Source organism: Pristis pectinata, chromosome 12, assembly GCF_009764475.1.
Source record: "Pristis pectinata isolate sPriPec2 chromosome 12, sPriPec2.1.pri, whole genome shotgun sequence".
Lineage (NCBI taxonomy): Eukaryota > Metazoa > Chordata > Chondrichthyes > Rhinopristiformes > Pristidae > Pristis > Pristis pectinata.
In genome coordinates, this window is record NC_067416.1 from 15,290,950 (window position 1) to 15,307,169 (window position 16,220).

Here is a 16,220-nt window from a genome sequence, read left to right on the forward strand (position 1 = left end):
CCTTCTTTTCCCAACTATTGTTTCTGGCACTTCTGACAACATAATGTTGACAATGGAAAGCTCTTCTACAGTCTTGGAATGCGATTACCTATATACAATGGACTCCTTCTGTCATGTTCTAAGGGACTCCAAGTCTTCCTCTCAGGGTGTTCAAATTGAAACAAATCACAGCACTGCTGCCTTTGTGGACCCTGTTAAAAGCCTTACAGTGCGATTCCTCACACAGATAAAATATCTTTAAAGAACCACCACAACAGCTTTATTCCTGACAGAATAATATTGACACAATCCTAAATCGTGTAAATCATTTTTTAATTCAAAGAATGAAGACAACTCTACCAGGCTTTATGCTTTATGCAGCACCTTCTGGCACCATTGCCCATAACTTTGCATGAAATGCCACAAAATATTTTAGAAAAAGGCTATTTGTGACCAGTATCATGTCAAAAACGAAAAAATGTACACCTTACTTTGTGTGTGCTGCAAGTGGTGTTAGAACATTAAATTTACCCACAGTGAACCAGCAATTAATAATGAAATAGGTTGCAAAAACAAATCAATCACATTACAACATAATTTGTAAAGATTGGTAAATATATTACCCTTTTAATTTCAAATTAGCACCAAAGTATTGTTAATGTATTCATGGCCATCTCAAATTTAAAACAAATGCAGCTTACTGGATGATGCTCTTCCCACTGAAAGAATAAATTATTTAAAATACAGAATGTTAAGGAAAGAAGCCATATGGGAATTTAACACAAAATGATCAAATCAAGTGTTGACTGGTTATGGTTTCTTCATGAAGAAGAGTGACCCAATGATCACATACCACCTACCATAAAGTTTTGCTTGTTCAATGTTTTCTAACCAGAGCTCCAGAGCTAAAGTGGAAAAAAGCAGAATCTGCAGGTGAAGCAGATTAAATTAATCAGAAATGAGACCAAAGAAAATTTGTACATTCCAGAGTAAATGCCACCTGCACATGCAGCTAAAGTTGAAGAGCAAGACAAATTCTTAAGGACTCAAAAAAGATGAAAAAATTCATAAGAAACTCCCATTAGTATTGATTTGTTTTGATACCTGGGGAGTTACATGCAAAAAAAAGTTAAGTATGGAAATGACAAGTTTTTAATTAGAGCTTCTGTTACAGCTAACCAAAATTGCAATGTAAACATACAACACCATGCCAACAATAAACTTGCACTTGAGACAACATAAAAGTTCATCTGCAGTCAGTCCCCAAAGTTATAGCATATCAAAATAAGGTGCTAAAAAGAGAATTCTTCAATAGAAAATTATGAATGTATTTTAATGTAAATTAGGCAGATTAAACCCATTTTACCATATACAACAGTGACAGTAGAAGCAAGCACAGATCATATATATAAGACCTTATGTACGACAAAAGTGTTGCATTTAAGCTGCATATAAGGCAATACAGCTTTGATATTGCACGCAAAAGTGTAGCACTCATGAAAAGAAAAAAAGGTTAAGACTGACATTAAATGTGATGAAGTCTCAAAATATTTGGTTTCTATACACCAAATATATTTCAAATAACAATTATTTACAGAAACAAAAGCACATCTTGTGTCTACTACAAACTAGTACTCCCTTAAGAAAATTCAATGCTACTGTCCAGAAAAGGAGCTCAGATCTGTGCAATGTTAACATTTGGTATTAAAATGAAAATTGAGTATGATACATCACGAGTAATATTCAGAAAAACTGCAAATACAGAACACACTAGATTTGGTAGGTGTAATTTATAACAAAGACTTGTTATGAAGCACTTTTAGAGGATTTATTACATTATTGCACAATGACACCATGTCATTTGGGTATCCAATGTGAATTATATTAAACATTTAAATTTCTTTTCAAAGTAAGCAGGATATACTACTTTACAGACATCTACTAGTTATTATTCTGTATTTGCTAGTTTAAAAATAGTGAATGATGACTGTTTTAAATGATTTATTAATACTGGGTAATGGCAGCATTGTTATATTCAAACTGACGTAGCATTAAAGCCTTGTTGAGTACTTGTTAATAGTGAACACTTAAAAATGGAGCATTAGTCATAAACCCAAAAATCACTCTCTCCAACTGTGCAAGTATACAATACTTAAGCTTGGACTTTCATCCACAAATGCAGACCATTCCCTGGGATGAGCACGAAGGCTTAGGCTTGGAACAGGCACAAAGCCATAGCCTACATGGCTATAGTCTCCAGACTATCTGAAAGTGTTGCACGAAGGCTTAGGCTTGGAACAGGCACAAAGCCATAGCCTACATGGCTATAGTCTCCAGACTATCTGAAAGTGTTGAAGGGGAAAGAGAACAGAGTGACAAAAGATAAACAAGACTTAACACTTAATGCTGCCCTTTTCAAAGGCACAATATACAATAATTTCAAATCAGCACTCCGACTTTTTTCACTTAAATAATCATTCGATAAAATACTGATAAACATTTCTATTATTGACCTTAGCCCAATCTATTCTCAAGTGTTGAGAACAATTTTGAATAAGAGAATGCATCATGATTTTAAAAAGGGACCGTAGAGAAACAACCAGCCCCACTGTAAAATTTAGCATACACAACATTGAGACTGTTGTTCTATTTGTACATCAACATCTTTCCAATACTGAAGTCAAGTCACCTGCAAAGCTGAGCAACTGCAACGAGGAAGGGTTCTGGTCTACTTCCAGGCACAACCTCTCAGCTTTTCAGTTAACTGTATCAATTGCTCCATTTTTGCACATATTTCCCTTTTTCTATCCATATCCAAAACAGTGATGGGCAGCACACCACAGTTAGCAGTCACAGCAGTCCACGTTATTCCAAATATTTTTAATGGAAGCTAACCAGTAAGACTGACGTGGTAATGGGATGCTTCTGTGTGGAAACCAGTCAGCAATTAGGTTGCAGTAGAAGCATGGAATTTAACAAATGCGATTGCAGCTAATTCCTTACAGAATTCTTCCAACACAATCACACCTTCCAGCAAGGTCATATGGTCTATGCTGTGTGAAAAAAAGGTGAAAGAAATTAGTTTTGACAACTGCAGATGGAATTGTGCCACTGATGCAAAAGCAATTAAAATTCTGAACATTTTAAAAATGAAATTTAATATTGAATACATGCAACAGTGAACATCTCTGAATAAGAAAATATGAATCAGAAACACAAGTAGGCCAGTAAGCCTTCAAGCCTGCTCTGGCATTCAATACGATTCAGATTGTAATCTCAATTTCACCTTCTCTTGGTAATCTTTCACCGACCACCTCCCCCCACCACCTTGCTTATCAAGGATATACCAACCTCTGCCCTAAAAATATTCTAAAAACCTCTTCCTCAAAGGGCACTAAGAGCAGAGTTCCAAAAATTACAATCAATTGAGAGAAACATTTCACCTCATTTCCATCTTAAATGGGCAATCCTTTTTTTTTAAATATACAGTGACCCTTAGTTCTAGATTACACCACACGAAGAAACATCCTCCCCACATCCATTCTGAGGAGAAGACCCTTCATGATCTTTCATGTTTCAGTCAAGCACCTCTCCCTCTTCTAAAGTGCAGCACATACAAGCCTGGCCCGTTTAACCTGTCCTCATAAGACAATCCACTGGTTCCAGGTACTGGTCCTGTAAACTTCCTCTGAACTGCTTTAAATGTATTTACATCCTGCCTTAAATAAGGAGACCAATACTCCAGGTGTGGCATCAACAATGCTCTAACTAAGTGAAGTATAACCTCACGACTGTTGTACTCAATTCCCCTAGGAATAAATAATAACATTCTGTTAGCTTTCTTAATTAACTGTTGTACCTGCAGCCTATCCTTGTGTGAATCATGCTGGGCACCCAATCCCTTTGCATCTGCAACCTCTCACTATTTTGACAATATGTTTTATTTTTCATGCCAAAATGAACAATATTCTACAAAGTTATACTGCATTTACTAGATCTCTGACCACTTGTCTGCCTCCCTTTCTCGCAGCCTTATGTCCTCTTTACTACAACCTTTCCTATCGTTTTGTCACCAGCGTATTTAGCAAGTAGTTCCCTCACCCAGTCATTGACATAATTTGAGAAGTTGAGGCCCTGCTGCCTCAACTTTCTCAAAGCTTAAGAAGCTGAGCTGCACAACTAAAAATAGCACATCTTAAAATTACGGCAGGTTGACCTACTGTAAGTTTTTAATGCCTCCCTTGAACAGTTTAGTTACAACCCCTCACCCTACCACCACCGAAATGAAAGCACATTTGGTTCTGGTTTCAGATTTTTTGTATTTTAATCTCTGACATGACTCCAATCCATCTATATTTGGAAATTACGATTCAGCCTTATTACACAAGATGATAATGTAAAAATTTACAAAGGCTTGAACTAAATAAAGACAATCAAAATGACTTGGTAAAGAGCAGGTTGTGTTGAACTCATTTCTCTTTATTATTTCAGGAAACCCCTGGGCAAATGAAATTGATGGATGTTGTATATGCAGATTTTCAGAAGGTGTTTGATAAATTACCACATAGGTACTTATTATAAATGGAAATAGGCACACATGAATAGAGAGATGACTAGAATACAAATGGACAATTTTCAAATTGGCAGGATTGGTAGGCGGTGGAGAACTGTGCTAGGAATTCTTATTTTCAACTTATGCAGGTAATTTGGTCGAAGGAAGGATACTTATGACAAACTGAAAGGAAAGATGAGAAAATTGCAGGAAAACTCCAACACAACAATTGTGACTGCACTTTAAAATGCAAGTAATTGTATGTGAAATGGAATTTGAAAAAAAGATTGCTCTTTCACTGAAGCTGAGAAAGCAGATGTAAGTGATGTTGATAATTTAGTAAAATGTCTGGAGTAAAAGATTGCTTCTATTAGTGAACTTATACTAGTAACAATGTAGCATAAGATTGAAGATTATCATTTAATAACAAGCCAGATGGTGCTGACATATACCCAGTAGTTCCAAAAAACACTGGCTAGCTACAGAGAAGGCATCAGATCATTCCATACTTCTATATCTGTGCACCCCACAGCACGAAAGTCTGAAATGTGCTGGATGTCCTTTGACCACCTGTTCTGTTATTGTGCTCAACATGGCTTCTACAAAGCACTGAGGCACCAGGTACACTTCAAGAAAGATTTTAAGCCCGATTCCAGCCGTATCTTGTGCATCTAGTTAATGGGGTCGTCAATCTTCACTAAAAACTTAAGTGAAGACAAGCATTATTTTAATTAATATCATTGCTTTTTAAAATTAATTTACTTGCTACATATGGTTTAAATTATTTTTAAAACAATTCTTATATTAATTTTTTTAAAAATTTTGTTTTAAACAGTTTCTAACCATCAGAGACATTTCAAAACAATAGAGAAGGCCTGCTGGTACACCAGAGGACTGTGTGGGACAAGGTCTTGGTTTTAGCAGCTTGTGGACTGCTCTACTTTGCCAAACAGCCGTAGTCACGACAGTGGCAGGATACTGAGAGCAGCATGACTGCAAAAGTCAACAGGCGAATGCGAGGCAAGGGCCAAGGCCAGCTCGATCCAGTGCATTAAAGATTACCAATTAGAACTATTTTCACTGCAGATTACTAGAACAGGGAATGTTTAATTACAAAATGCCTATTGACTAACATGTCTTTCAAAGAGATTGGGTAAGTGTTGAAGGAAAAAGGAATAGAAAATCACTGAAAGAACAAATAAAGATAAGAGGTGATATGCAGCTGAAGATCTGGTTCTGACTTAATGGCTTCTTCTCCTGTACATTCTAATAAACATCACAATTAGAAGTGCAAATCTCAATTCAAATTTTCATTTAAAATAATTTAGAAGAATAATGTAAATTAGCCAAATTTAGTGTGCATGATATGCATGTCCAACTATTTTTGTGACAATCTTATATGAATTTATACATATGCAAGACTCATTTTAATGTGTACAATATTCAAATTCTGAGGGACATTAGTGCTTGTTTAAGTCAGTTGTCAGCACAGGCATCAGTACTTTTTTTTAGCATCTACTTAAAGATATATGCTTTCTGAGGTTGAAGTCACAAGGAAATTGATGAAGATGGGAGAGAAAATTCCAATTTGGCGGGGGGGGGGGGGGGGGGGGTGTGGTGGTGGGAGGCATGGGGGAACCGAATCATAAAGCCATGGAGTTGTACAGCATAGAAGTGGGTCCCTCAACCCATTGGGTCAATGGTTACCATTATGCCGATCCATAACAATCGCACTTGCCTGAATTAGTTCCATATCCCCCTCGCCGCCTTACTCATTCAAGTACCTGTCCAGATGCCACTTAAGTGTTGTTACTGTTCCTGCCTCCACCACATCCTCTGGGAGCTCATTCCAGATACCAACTACTATCTGTGTGAAAAATTTACCCAGCAAAACCTCCTCCCTCTCACCTTAAATCTACAGTTTTATACATCACTAAGAAGGGAAACAGACATTGGCCATCTACCCTACCTATTCCTCTCATAATTTTAAATACCTCTTTCCTGGCACCTCTCAGCTTCCTTTGCTCTAAGGAAAACAGTCCTATCCTATTTGATCACTTCTTATAACTCAAGCTCTCCAATCGAGGTAACATCCTTACGAATCTTTTCTGAACCCTCTCTGGTTTAATCCATCCTTCCTATAGTGTGGCAACCAGAACTGCATGCAATACTCCAAGTGCAGACTAACCAATGTTTTGTCAAACTCTGACACGACATCCAAAATCTTACATGCAGTGCCTTGGCCGATGAAGACAAGCATGCCATATGCCTTCCTTGTTTATCTGTGTTGCCACTTTCAGGGAACTATGTACTTGTACCCCAAGGTGTCTCTGTTCAACAACTCTCCCCAGGATCCTGTCATTCACTATGTCCCGCTCTAGTTCAGCTTCACACTTGTCCATCAAATGCTATCGACCATTCCCTTGCCCACTTTCCCAGTTGAGCAATATCCTGTTGTAACCTTGCAGAACCTCCTTCACTATCCACTATACCACCAACTTTGGTGTCATCTGCAAACTTACTTATCATGCCATCTACATTCTCATCCAGATCATAAATATATATGACAAATAACAGGGTACCCAGCACTAATTAATCCCCGCAGCACATTACTGGTCACAGGCCTCCAATCTGAAAAACAAATTTCCACTACCACCAAGCCAATTTTGTGTCCAATTTGCTAACTCACCCTGAATTCCATCTGTTTTAACCTTCTGGACCAGTCTACAATGTGGGATCCAGTAAAAAGCCTTGCTAAAAGTCCATGTAGACAACATCTACCTCCTTGCCTTTGTCAACCTTTTTGGTCGCCTCTTCAAAAGAACTCAATCAAATCTGTGAGGCACCTTGGATTTCGGCATTAATCAGATTCACACTTGTGGGAAAATGTACATTAATTAATATTATAATGGGGGATCAGGAAAAGTGGTTGATCTAAACTTACATGGGTCCATCTTGCTCAAAACCCAGCAAACGTTTTCGGACTAGCAAAAGCTTTGGTGTAAAGTCTGGGATGCGTTGTATTCTCAACATTAGGTCTCCAACCACCTAGAAATTTTTTTGTAACAATTTTGTATAACACCATTAATGTTTCTGCCATACATTTAGATGTCATTTTAATTTAAAATGAAATGCAAACATCTCTTTATAAAAACTTTATAAAATATGCCAAGAAATTTTTATAAAATTTATAAAAACTCCTTATATACATTGCAAAAAGCAATTTGGTTTGAATAAATGTGCATAATTTAAAGATCTAATGATAAGAAAGACCACGTGTGTAGATATGTACTTACCCTTACAATAACAGAAAACAAAGACCTGCAGTTGGGAGCCAGATTAATATAAGGATCCAATAAGTATTCATGTATGTGGGGATGAGGAAATAAAGATAACTTTGACAGCACAGAAGTCACTTGCAAATTCACGTCATATGGCTGGAAAGAGAACAGAAAGTTCCAAATGATAAGCATATGTAAAAATAACAAGAAAAAAAATTCAAATAGCTTAATATGTTCTCAGCTACAAAACTGCCATAGAAAGATCATGCATTAATCATGAATGCCTTATTAACTGAAAAGTGATGCACAAGGATAAATTATATCATCCATTAACATTATTTTCTCATTGTCACACCAAATAACTGCTTGAAATTTGCCTTGAGCATACTTTGCAGAATTTAGAAAAGAACAAAATTATTATAATCTTGATCTAGTACCTTAACACGATGTCACAACACCAACGAAAACATTTTTTTAAAACTGGCTCATCTCATTTTCTAATGGTTTCTAATTGTTTTTAAGTCACATCTTAGAAATGCCTTGAAGGCTAATATTATTAGAAATAACTTTGTAATCTCCAAGTGAGTGTAAGGTTATTCAGTTGCTGAAATGAAAACATTGTGCTGATACTATAGTTAGGTTTTTAAAAGCAAGGGCAATTTGCACTTCATCTAAATTGCATTCAACTTGAAAGTAATTAAATGCTTCCACTGAATATAAAGTAGGAATTATGCCATTTCCAGCACTGAAGTCTTCACCTTGATGAGAACTGACAGATATGAAAGGAAACATATTATGATCCTCCCAAGTTTCACTTGTCTTATCAACTTGCTGAAACACCAACAATGTGTCAAAGGGATTGGTTAAGTAACTTGTATCATCAGGCAAAGAAAAACTGCCACATTTCTGGAATTCATCAGAATTAATAGCCACTGTAGCTCCTTTATTCCTTTGATGACAATTGAAGTACTGAATACAATCTATCCATATTATCCAAGTTTGCAGACAGTGCAAAGATAGGTGAAAAATTAAATTGTGAAGAGCTCATAAAGAGGTTGCAAAAGAAGTGAATGGGTAAAGCATATTATATTGACAAGTGCTAAATTATCTATTCTGTTTGTAAAATAGAAACCTTCTCAACAAGTGAGAAACTGGGAAATGCTATTATTCACCCTTGCATACAAATTGCTGCAAGTTAACACATAGCTATAAGGATTCATAGGATCATTGAAAATTTATGACACAGGAAGCTGTTTTTCTGGCTCATCATGTTCATGCTGACCAAAAAAAAAGTTACTTAGTTTAATTACTCTTTCTAGCAATAGATTTATCGCCCTGTGGCAATGGCTTCAAGTACACTTTAAGTACTTTTGAAAAGTGAAGAGCTTGTACTTCAAGCAATGAGTTCCAGACCGCTATCACTACCTGACTGAAAATGTTTTCCCCATTTCCCTCTAATTTTTCCCCCAATTACTTCAAATCTATCCTTTCTGGTTTTTGAACTCTCTGCTAAGGGAAATAATCCTTTCTATTTACTCCATTAAGCCTCTCATCATTTCATGTACCTCAAAATCTCCATTCAGTCTCCCCTATTCCAATCTTACCTTATAGTTAAAATTTACAAGTTCTGGCAACACCCTTAATAATCTCCTCTGCACCTTCTCCGATGTAATCACATCTTTCCTGTTACGTGGTGACCAGAACTACACACAGCAGCCACTTTACTGTTCTTGTACATTTCTACTCTTTTATTCTATTCCTCAGCTAATAAAGGAAAGCATCCTGTGTGTCTGTTTAACCATCTGATTGACCTGTTCTGCTACATTTGAAGATCTGTAGATCCACACTCCAAAGTCCCTCTTTCCATGTACATCCCTTGTATTCTCCCATTTATTGTGCATTCCTTTGCCTGCTACACCTCCTTAAATGCAGTACCTCATTCTCTGCAAAACTGAATTTCTGAATTCCCACCACCGTCTGTAAGGAGTTTGTACGTTCTCCCTGTGTGTCTGCGTGGATTTCTTCAGGGTGCTGCAGTTTCCTGCCACATTCCAAAGATGTACAGGTTAAGAGTTGTGGGCATGCTATGTCGGTGCCAGAAGAGCGGCAACACTTGGGGCTGCCCCCTGCACATTCTCAGTAATGCAAACGCTTTTCACTGTGTGTTTCGATGTACATTTGATAATAAGTATCTTATCTCATCTTTTCTCCCCATTTGATCAGATTGTCTATATCTTCCTGCAATCTAAAGTTTTTCTCCTCACTTGTCAACCACACAGTGAATTTTTGTGTCATCTACAGATGTCTTCATCACTCCATCTACGTTTATGTCTAAATCATTAAAATATAATTGCCTATCTATGAAGAGAAATGTTTTTCCTCAGAGGTTTGCGAATCATTTAAACTCTACCACAAAGGGCCGTGAATGTTCAGTCAGAGTAGACTGAAAACATCTCATCTTCTGACACCAAACGAAATGGTGACGGAGTGAGAAACTTGAGTCCAGGGAAATCTTGTACCATTATTTGACTGCACAGTGAACTGCATTTGTGGGGCTATGACACCTATTCCATTGCCCTTTTTAATGCTGATTTATTTTTATTCTGTTTTAATCATTGATCATTCAGCAGGCGTAGCAGCAATTTAACAACACAAATTATAAACTGAATCGTGAGTATATTTATCACAGGAGATTTGGCTGTGCAGTAATAAAAGCTCCATACTGCAACTCTGACTTCCAATGCACAAGGAAAAGTCATTTATTACTTTGCATATTGGGATGAATTTGGTCCATTCTATCAGTATAAGATAGCAACAATAAAACTCCTTCAATGACAGTCTGTCACTTTAATTTCAAATACAATCAGATACATTTTCATATTCTGGAGTGTGCAAATAGAATACATCTTTAAAGAACCAAAATACTGGGGTGCCTTCTTCTCTGTAATGAAGTGATAATCATTTCAACCATTTCACAGTACCTGATCAAGTATCCTGCCCATTCGATCAAACAGAACTTTTAGAAAATGTCCCTCAAAGAAAGGAGACTCCAGGTTGCATTTCTCCAAAGGTTTGGGTGTTCCTGGCCAGTCCCACCTCATACAGTTACCACAACAATCCCGGAACTGTGAATGAAATCAGCATTAATCAACTCCAGTAAAGAAAACAACTTAATTAATTGATTCTTTTTCCTTTCAGTAATGGAAGAAAGCAGCCCACAGTTGGATGTTAAAATTTCTAGATGAATTAGAAGTCAATTTTTAAATATATATTTGTGACATTGTCAATAAAGAAACTTCGAAAGAATAAAGTGATCTCAAACCATCTAAAACCATTCACATTCTTACAACTGGCATCTATTATTGTGTTGGCTCATATTTAGTGCATGCACGCTCAGGAATAACTCCCTTCTTGTTATAGAAATCAGCAGTTGGTATTTTTTGGGTTCAAAAAGATTTGAACGAAGGCTCAGAAGATTTTTTGTTCGACAAAGTTAGATATAGCACATGCTTCACAGTACTTTTAAAAACTTAATTTGCCGATACTTGCATGAAGATAGCTTTCATCCCTACCAAGCTATAGGGCTCACATTTTGCTCTGCATTTAAGATGTGATAAATGTTAATAACTGTCATCACACTAAGCACTAGTGAATCTAAATCACCTTTTCATTGGGACGTTTAGACTTGGGTCTTAGCAGGCTTTGAAGCTTTAACAATATTTCAGGCTTTGAACAATGCAGGAAGGTTTCAGGATGTGAGAGAAATCAATGGTGCTGAGGTGTGGAGCTACTTAAGTTTAGTGGCAGGAGTAATGCGAGTGATGCTAAGTAAGGCTGAGATAAAAGAAGATAAATTGAACATGAAGGTGTGTATTAGAGCTTTAATCATTGATGTGGACACAGCAGAGGTAGTGACTGGTAATATTTTGGAGAGTGACAAAAGCAGTCTTGGTGTTGGACTGGATAGAGAATTAGAAGGTCAGCTCATGTCACTGAGATATCAAGTTAGTGCACAAGATTCAGCCTGAAGCAACAGCCAGAAAGAAGAATGCACGTCCAGTAGAAAAATCTTTCAGAATCTGCGGACATTGGGGCCAAATCGTTTTCTTTGGTGCTGCAAAATTCTGACTGAAATTCTTTTCCACCATAGAAAATCCTGATTGGTTCACAGCCAGGTTTCAACAGTAGAACAGAAATAGAAAAATGCATGGAATCAAAATGCAGAGAGGAAAAAACAGATGTTGTCAACACACATATGGAAACTGACTCTAAAGATCTTGCAAGATTGGCACTATTATGTCCCATACCTGCCTATGTGCATCTCTGAGGTAGGTATCATATCCAGTGCCTTCAACATAGTAAGATGATTTTGCTTCATCAGGAACGAGACATAGGAAACTGAAATATCAGATAATTAAAAAAAAATTACTTCTGATTATGCAATCAAACCGAAACAATACACATCTTATAAGTATGTGAAATATAATTAACAATTAGGTCTTGCATATTAAAGTAATGATGATATGTCTTCGTTCCATTTGACAAAAACATTCTTAGATATTTGATTACATTTCTTGAAACTTGAATTTCCAAGGCATCATCTAATCTCTCAGTAACGTGAAACTGAGGGGGAATTTTCTCACGTCCTGGCCAATACTTAACACAACATCAATGATTACTTGTTACTGAGTATAGTATTTATATTCAAAAAATGTACTTGTTCCAGTTCCATGAACAATATTGAACTAGATTTACTTATGACTGCAACTGGTATTTTGCTGTCTGCAAATTGCTGCTGTTAAAATACTTCAATTAAAAGAAATTTTGTGATATCCTGCAGTTACAAAAAAAAACTACATAAGTACTTGGTTTCCTTGCAAACTTGTCAAATATCAAAGAGTTGGCATTGAACTCTGACTTAAAGTCAGGGCAGAATTACTGTGTTATTGTTTAAACGTTTCCTCCACTGAAAATTTGAGAGTCTGGCCTTGTTACTTATCTGTCTGTAAAGTTACACTTAACTTGAGCAGATCTCCAAATGGCAAAATCTTCAACACAACTGATTCCAACCTACTTGGAGAATAACTAAGGTCTTTCTGGATCGAAATGGCATCATGTTGTACACAACTTGACAGCCAGCTGAGTCATGACTCCAGGTCTAATTGTCTTTCAAAGCCGTCAAGTAATCTCAAGGGGCTGAAACTGTGCATGACACAGCCTCTGTATTGTGTTTGTGCTCTCCCCTCCCATTGCAATCTCCACAGCTACACTAATCCATCGAGCCCCTTTGAGTCTAATCGAGCTTCAGACCTCTGTGGGAAGCACGCTGCAAAGTGGAAAGGTCCATGTATGGAAGTAGTCTTCAGGTGGTGAACCCTGAAGATCCACCCACATACTGAATGGAATGCATTTTGACAGCTTGTGCTATTACAGGTCTTTTCATCTATTTCTAAATTCCTCTGATGTTCAGAGACATTTAAAAAAGCTGACATAAATTTAAGTTTGAAATGTTAAATGAAAATACGTTTAAAAGCACATTTAACCAATACAAATTAATTGATACATTGTTACTAATTAAAATAAAGAAAAAAGCCAAAGCCGCTAACCATATACCTTTGCATAGATATCCATCTATAGCAGCAACCCCATCAAAGGAATAGGCTGCACTACAGTCAAATAGCAAGTGCACCCAATTCTTCAGCACAGAACATTTAAGCTATGCCTCTGTATCAGTTTTGAGTCCAGCGGTGGAGCAAGAGGTCAGATGCCCTGGCATGGAAGTCGGGAATCTGCTGATCCACAAATAGAACCGAGATGACAGCTCTACAAACTGCTGACAAGAGGCGTGGACAGTTTGGGCCAATAATTCAGAAGTTCTCTGACATTTAATCATATTCAAAAACCAATTAAACCATTAATTACGCAAGTATTTTAGAAAATATTATTGAACAATTTTTAAATAAAAAATATTTAAAACACTTAAAACAGTTAAATACACAAGTACGTTAATTTAAAAAAAACACAAAAAGCCTGACATTTCCTTTCTCAAAGTCCATCCTTTCCATTCAAATGAAGTTCAGTGGAAACATTTCTAAGCGTAACCACTGGGGAACTGCATGAAATTGGCATTCTAATGTCAGAGTGCAACCAAGAAAATACTGACAAAAAACTCTCACAAAGTTTGGTTTACCACGTTCATTCATGCTTGCCAGGGAATCTCAAGTTTCCTGACACATCGGAAATACTGGCAGTTCCATGTGGAACTGCCAGCATTTGGCAGAAAAATCCAGTCCAATATTGTTAATGGAAACCGTAGAAGCACATTTTCTGAATCTATCTGCTACACTCAAATCTTTAAGAGCACACCAGAGATAGCCAACATTTAATATTCCAATTTAATTGCATAACTGAAAAGAAAGCAATGTAAATAACCAGCAAATAATACATATGGTGTGAAGAGAAAACAATTAAACTTCATACACACCTATTTACAATTTTATGCACTTCTGTTTTCCCGTCAGATTTTGTGTGGTCTGGAGTTGGAGGTGGAGAAGCAGTTAGCCAATTGGAGCCTAGCATTCTGTTATCAGGTGACAAATCTGTAAAAAGCGGATCTTCTTCCAAGTCACTGTGGAGTGCAATCACATCGTCTTTAGTAATAAAGCGCATTTCATTAAAAAAGAAACAACACTCAGCATACTAAAGATTTCATCACAGCACAGCCATGAGTTTGTGAGATCTATATGCTCCGTTCACTTAAAGTGAAAACACCCTGCTGTGCTAGAATAGATTATGTCCTATCAAATGTGACTTAAGTCCTATATATGAGTACTTTCAGGCCTGTAACATAAATCAGAAAATGCTGGAAAATCTCAAAAGGCAAGGCAGCAACTGTGGAGAGAGAACATTATGTATGATCCAATACCAGAACTGAGAAAACAATCATATTTTAAGTAGCAGAAATGGGGAGGGATGGAGAGTAAAGAAGGTATAACTGCGATATGATGCAGAAGAGCATTGTCAAGGCCTTGGGCTAAACCCTATCACAAATGTTTCCTCTGTCTATCTCCCTTTCTGCACCTTAAAACAAGTTTCTCACTTTTCCACTTTTGATGAAGGATCATTGATCCTGTTTTTTCTCTCCACAGATGCTGTTGCTGAGTTCTTCAACCAATTGGGTTTTGGCTGATTATATATAAAAAATGTTATATACATGCATTTTTGTTAAACCTTTTCTCTTCAAACCAAACAATATGCCTCATTCCCAATGTCCTGTACAGCATTTCCAAGGGCCATGTATAAGTCCTAATGTGCTGAAACAAGAGAATTGAACTGAAGTACTGAACCTACTCAAACTCCAGTGAAGGAATCCACACTCATTTAACAAAGGGCCAAAACACCTATATTCAAATTGATATTACCTAAATGTAGATATTTTATCTTTTGATACAAGAAAAACTGTTAAGTAAAATATTATGAAGGTATTAAAACTATATATATAAAACACATGCAGTGGTCTCACTCATAAAAATAAACTGATCTTTCCTTTTCATTAATCATCAATGCATTCAGTAGAAATGTTAAAGTGAAGCAAGAATGAATAAGTAACTTGATGAAAAGGAATAAGACTAACACTCACACTGCTCCTGCTATTTGTCCATTCTCAACTATATCCTTGTCTTCTTGGCAAGGTGGCTTATTCTCAACATAGTTCCGTTCCTCCAAATTCCTTAGCACCATGTTGTAAATAATGTGCTCATTTGGCTTTTGCAATAGATGCTCAAACATTCGCAGTGTCATTATACTGATCTGTAAAATGTAGTAAACATCTTAAATCATCCCATTGCAAGCAATTTGATGAAAGGCTAATTATTTGACCAGAAGGCTACAGACTTACAAATAAATGATATAAATTAAGAATTCAAACTAGTTTAATGCTGCATTCAATTAAAATAATTTAATACCACACTCTAGTTGGAAAGGCACAATTGGATCAAATGCAGATGCACAAATCTGCTTTCTCCCAGAGCAATCCCATGGGTGTGAGAGCTCTTCTCTCCTCATCTGCCTCAATCAATATGGTATGGATCTTCCATATAGCAGCAACGTTGCCTACTCCACAGTCTTCTACTGTGAAGTCAGCAGTTCCCTGAAGAGCACAAAACTTTTCTAATTGCAGCTGGCAAGTTCTGAAGCTGAAATACCTTGAGAACTAGTTAAGTCCCATCTGTCAAGGAGATTGAATATTCAAAGACACTCAGTCTATTTAAATATGATCAAGGCATTTTAATATTAATAAAAATATCAAAAAGGTTTAAAAACTGAACATACAATACTATGAAATAATTCAATACCTTTAACTCAATACAATTAATAACAAGGATATTACTTTTTACTCACACCTTTGT

At 36.6% G+C, this 16,220-nt stretch overlaps 1 protein-coding gene across 1 annotated transcript in view; it reads right to left on the reverse strand.

Annotated features, from left to right (window-relative positions):
* Positions 1 to 296: 296 nt before the first annotated feature.
* Positions 297 to 16,220, reverse strand: part of fhip2a (FHF complex subunit HOOK interacting protein 2) — a 58,318-nt gene continuing 42,394 nt past the window's right edge. Inside the window, exons 11-17 of the mRNA XM_052027489.1 lie at positions 15,452 to 15,621; positions 14,297 to 14,440; positions 12,120 to 12,210; positions 10,794 to 10,937; positions 7,828 to 7,968; positions 7,476 to 7,579; positions 297 to 3,032 (exon numbers count right to left, since the gene is read on the reverse strand). Coding sequence (XP_051883449.1) covers positions 2,927 to 3,032; positions 7,476 to 7,579; positions 7,828 to 7,968; positions 10,794 to 10,937; positions 12,120 to 12,210; positions 14,297 to 14,440; positions 15,452 to 15,621 — 900 coding nt within the window. The 3' untranslated portion in view covers positions 297 to 2,926. The remainder of the gene's footprint in view (positions 3,033 to 7,475; positions 7,580 to 7,827; positions 7,969 to 10,793; positions 10,938 to 12,119; positions 12,211 to 14,296; positions 14,441 to 15,451; positions 15,622 to 16,220) is intronic.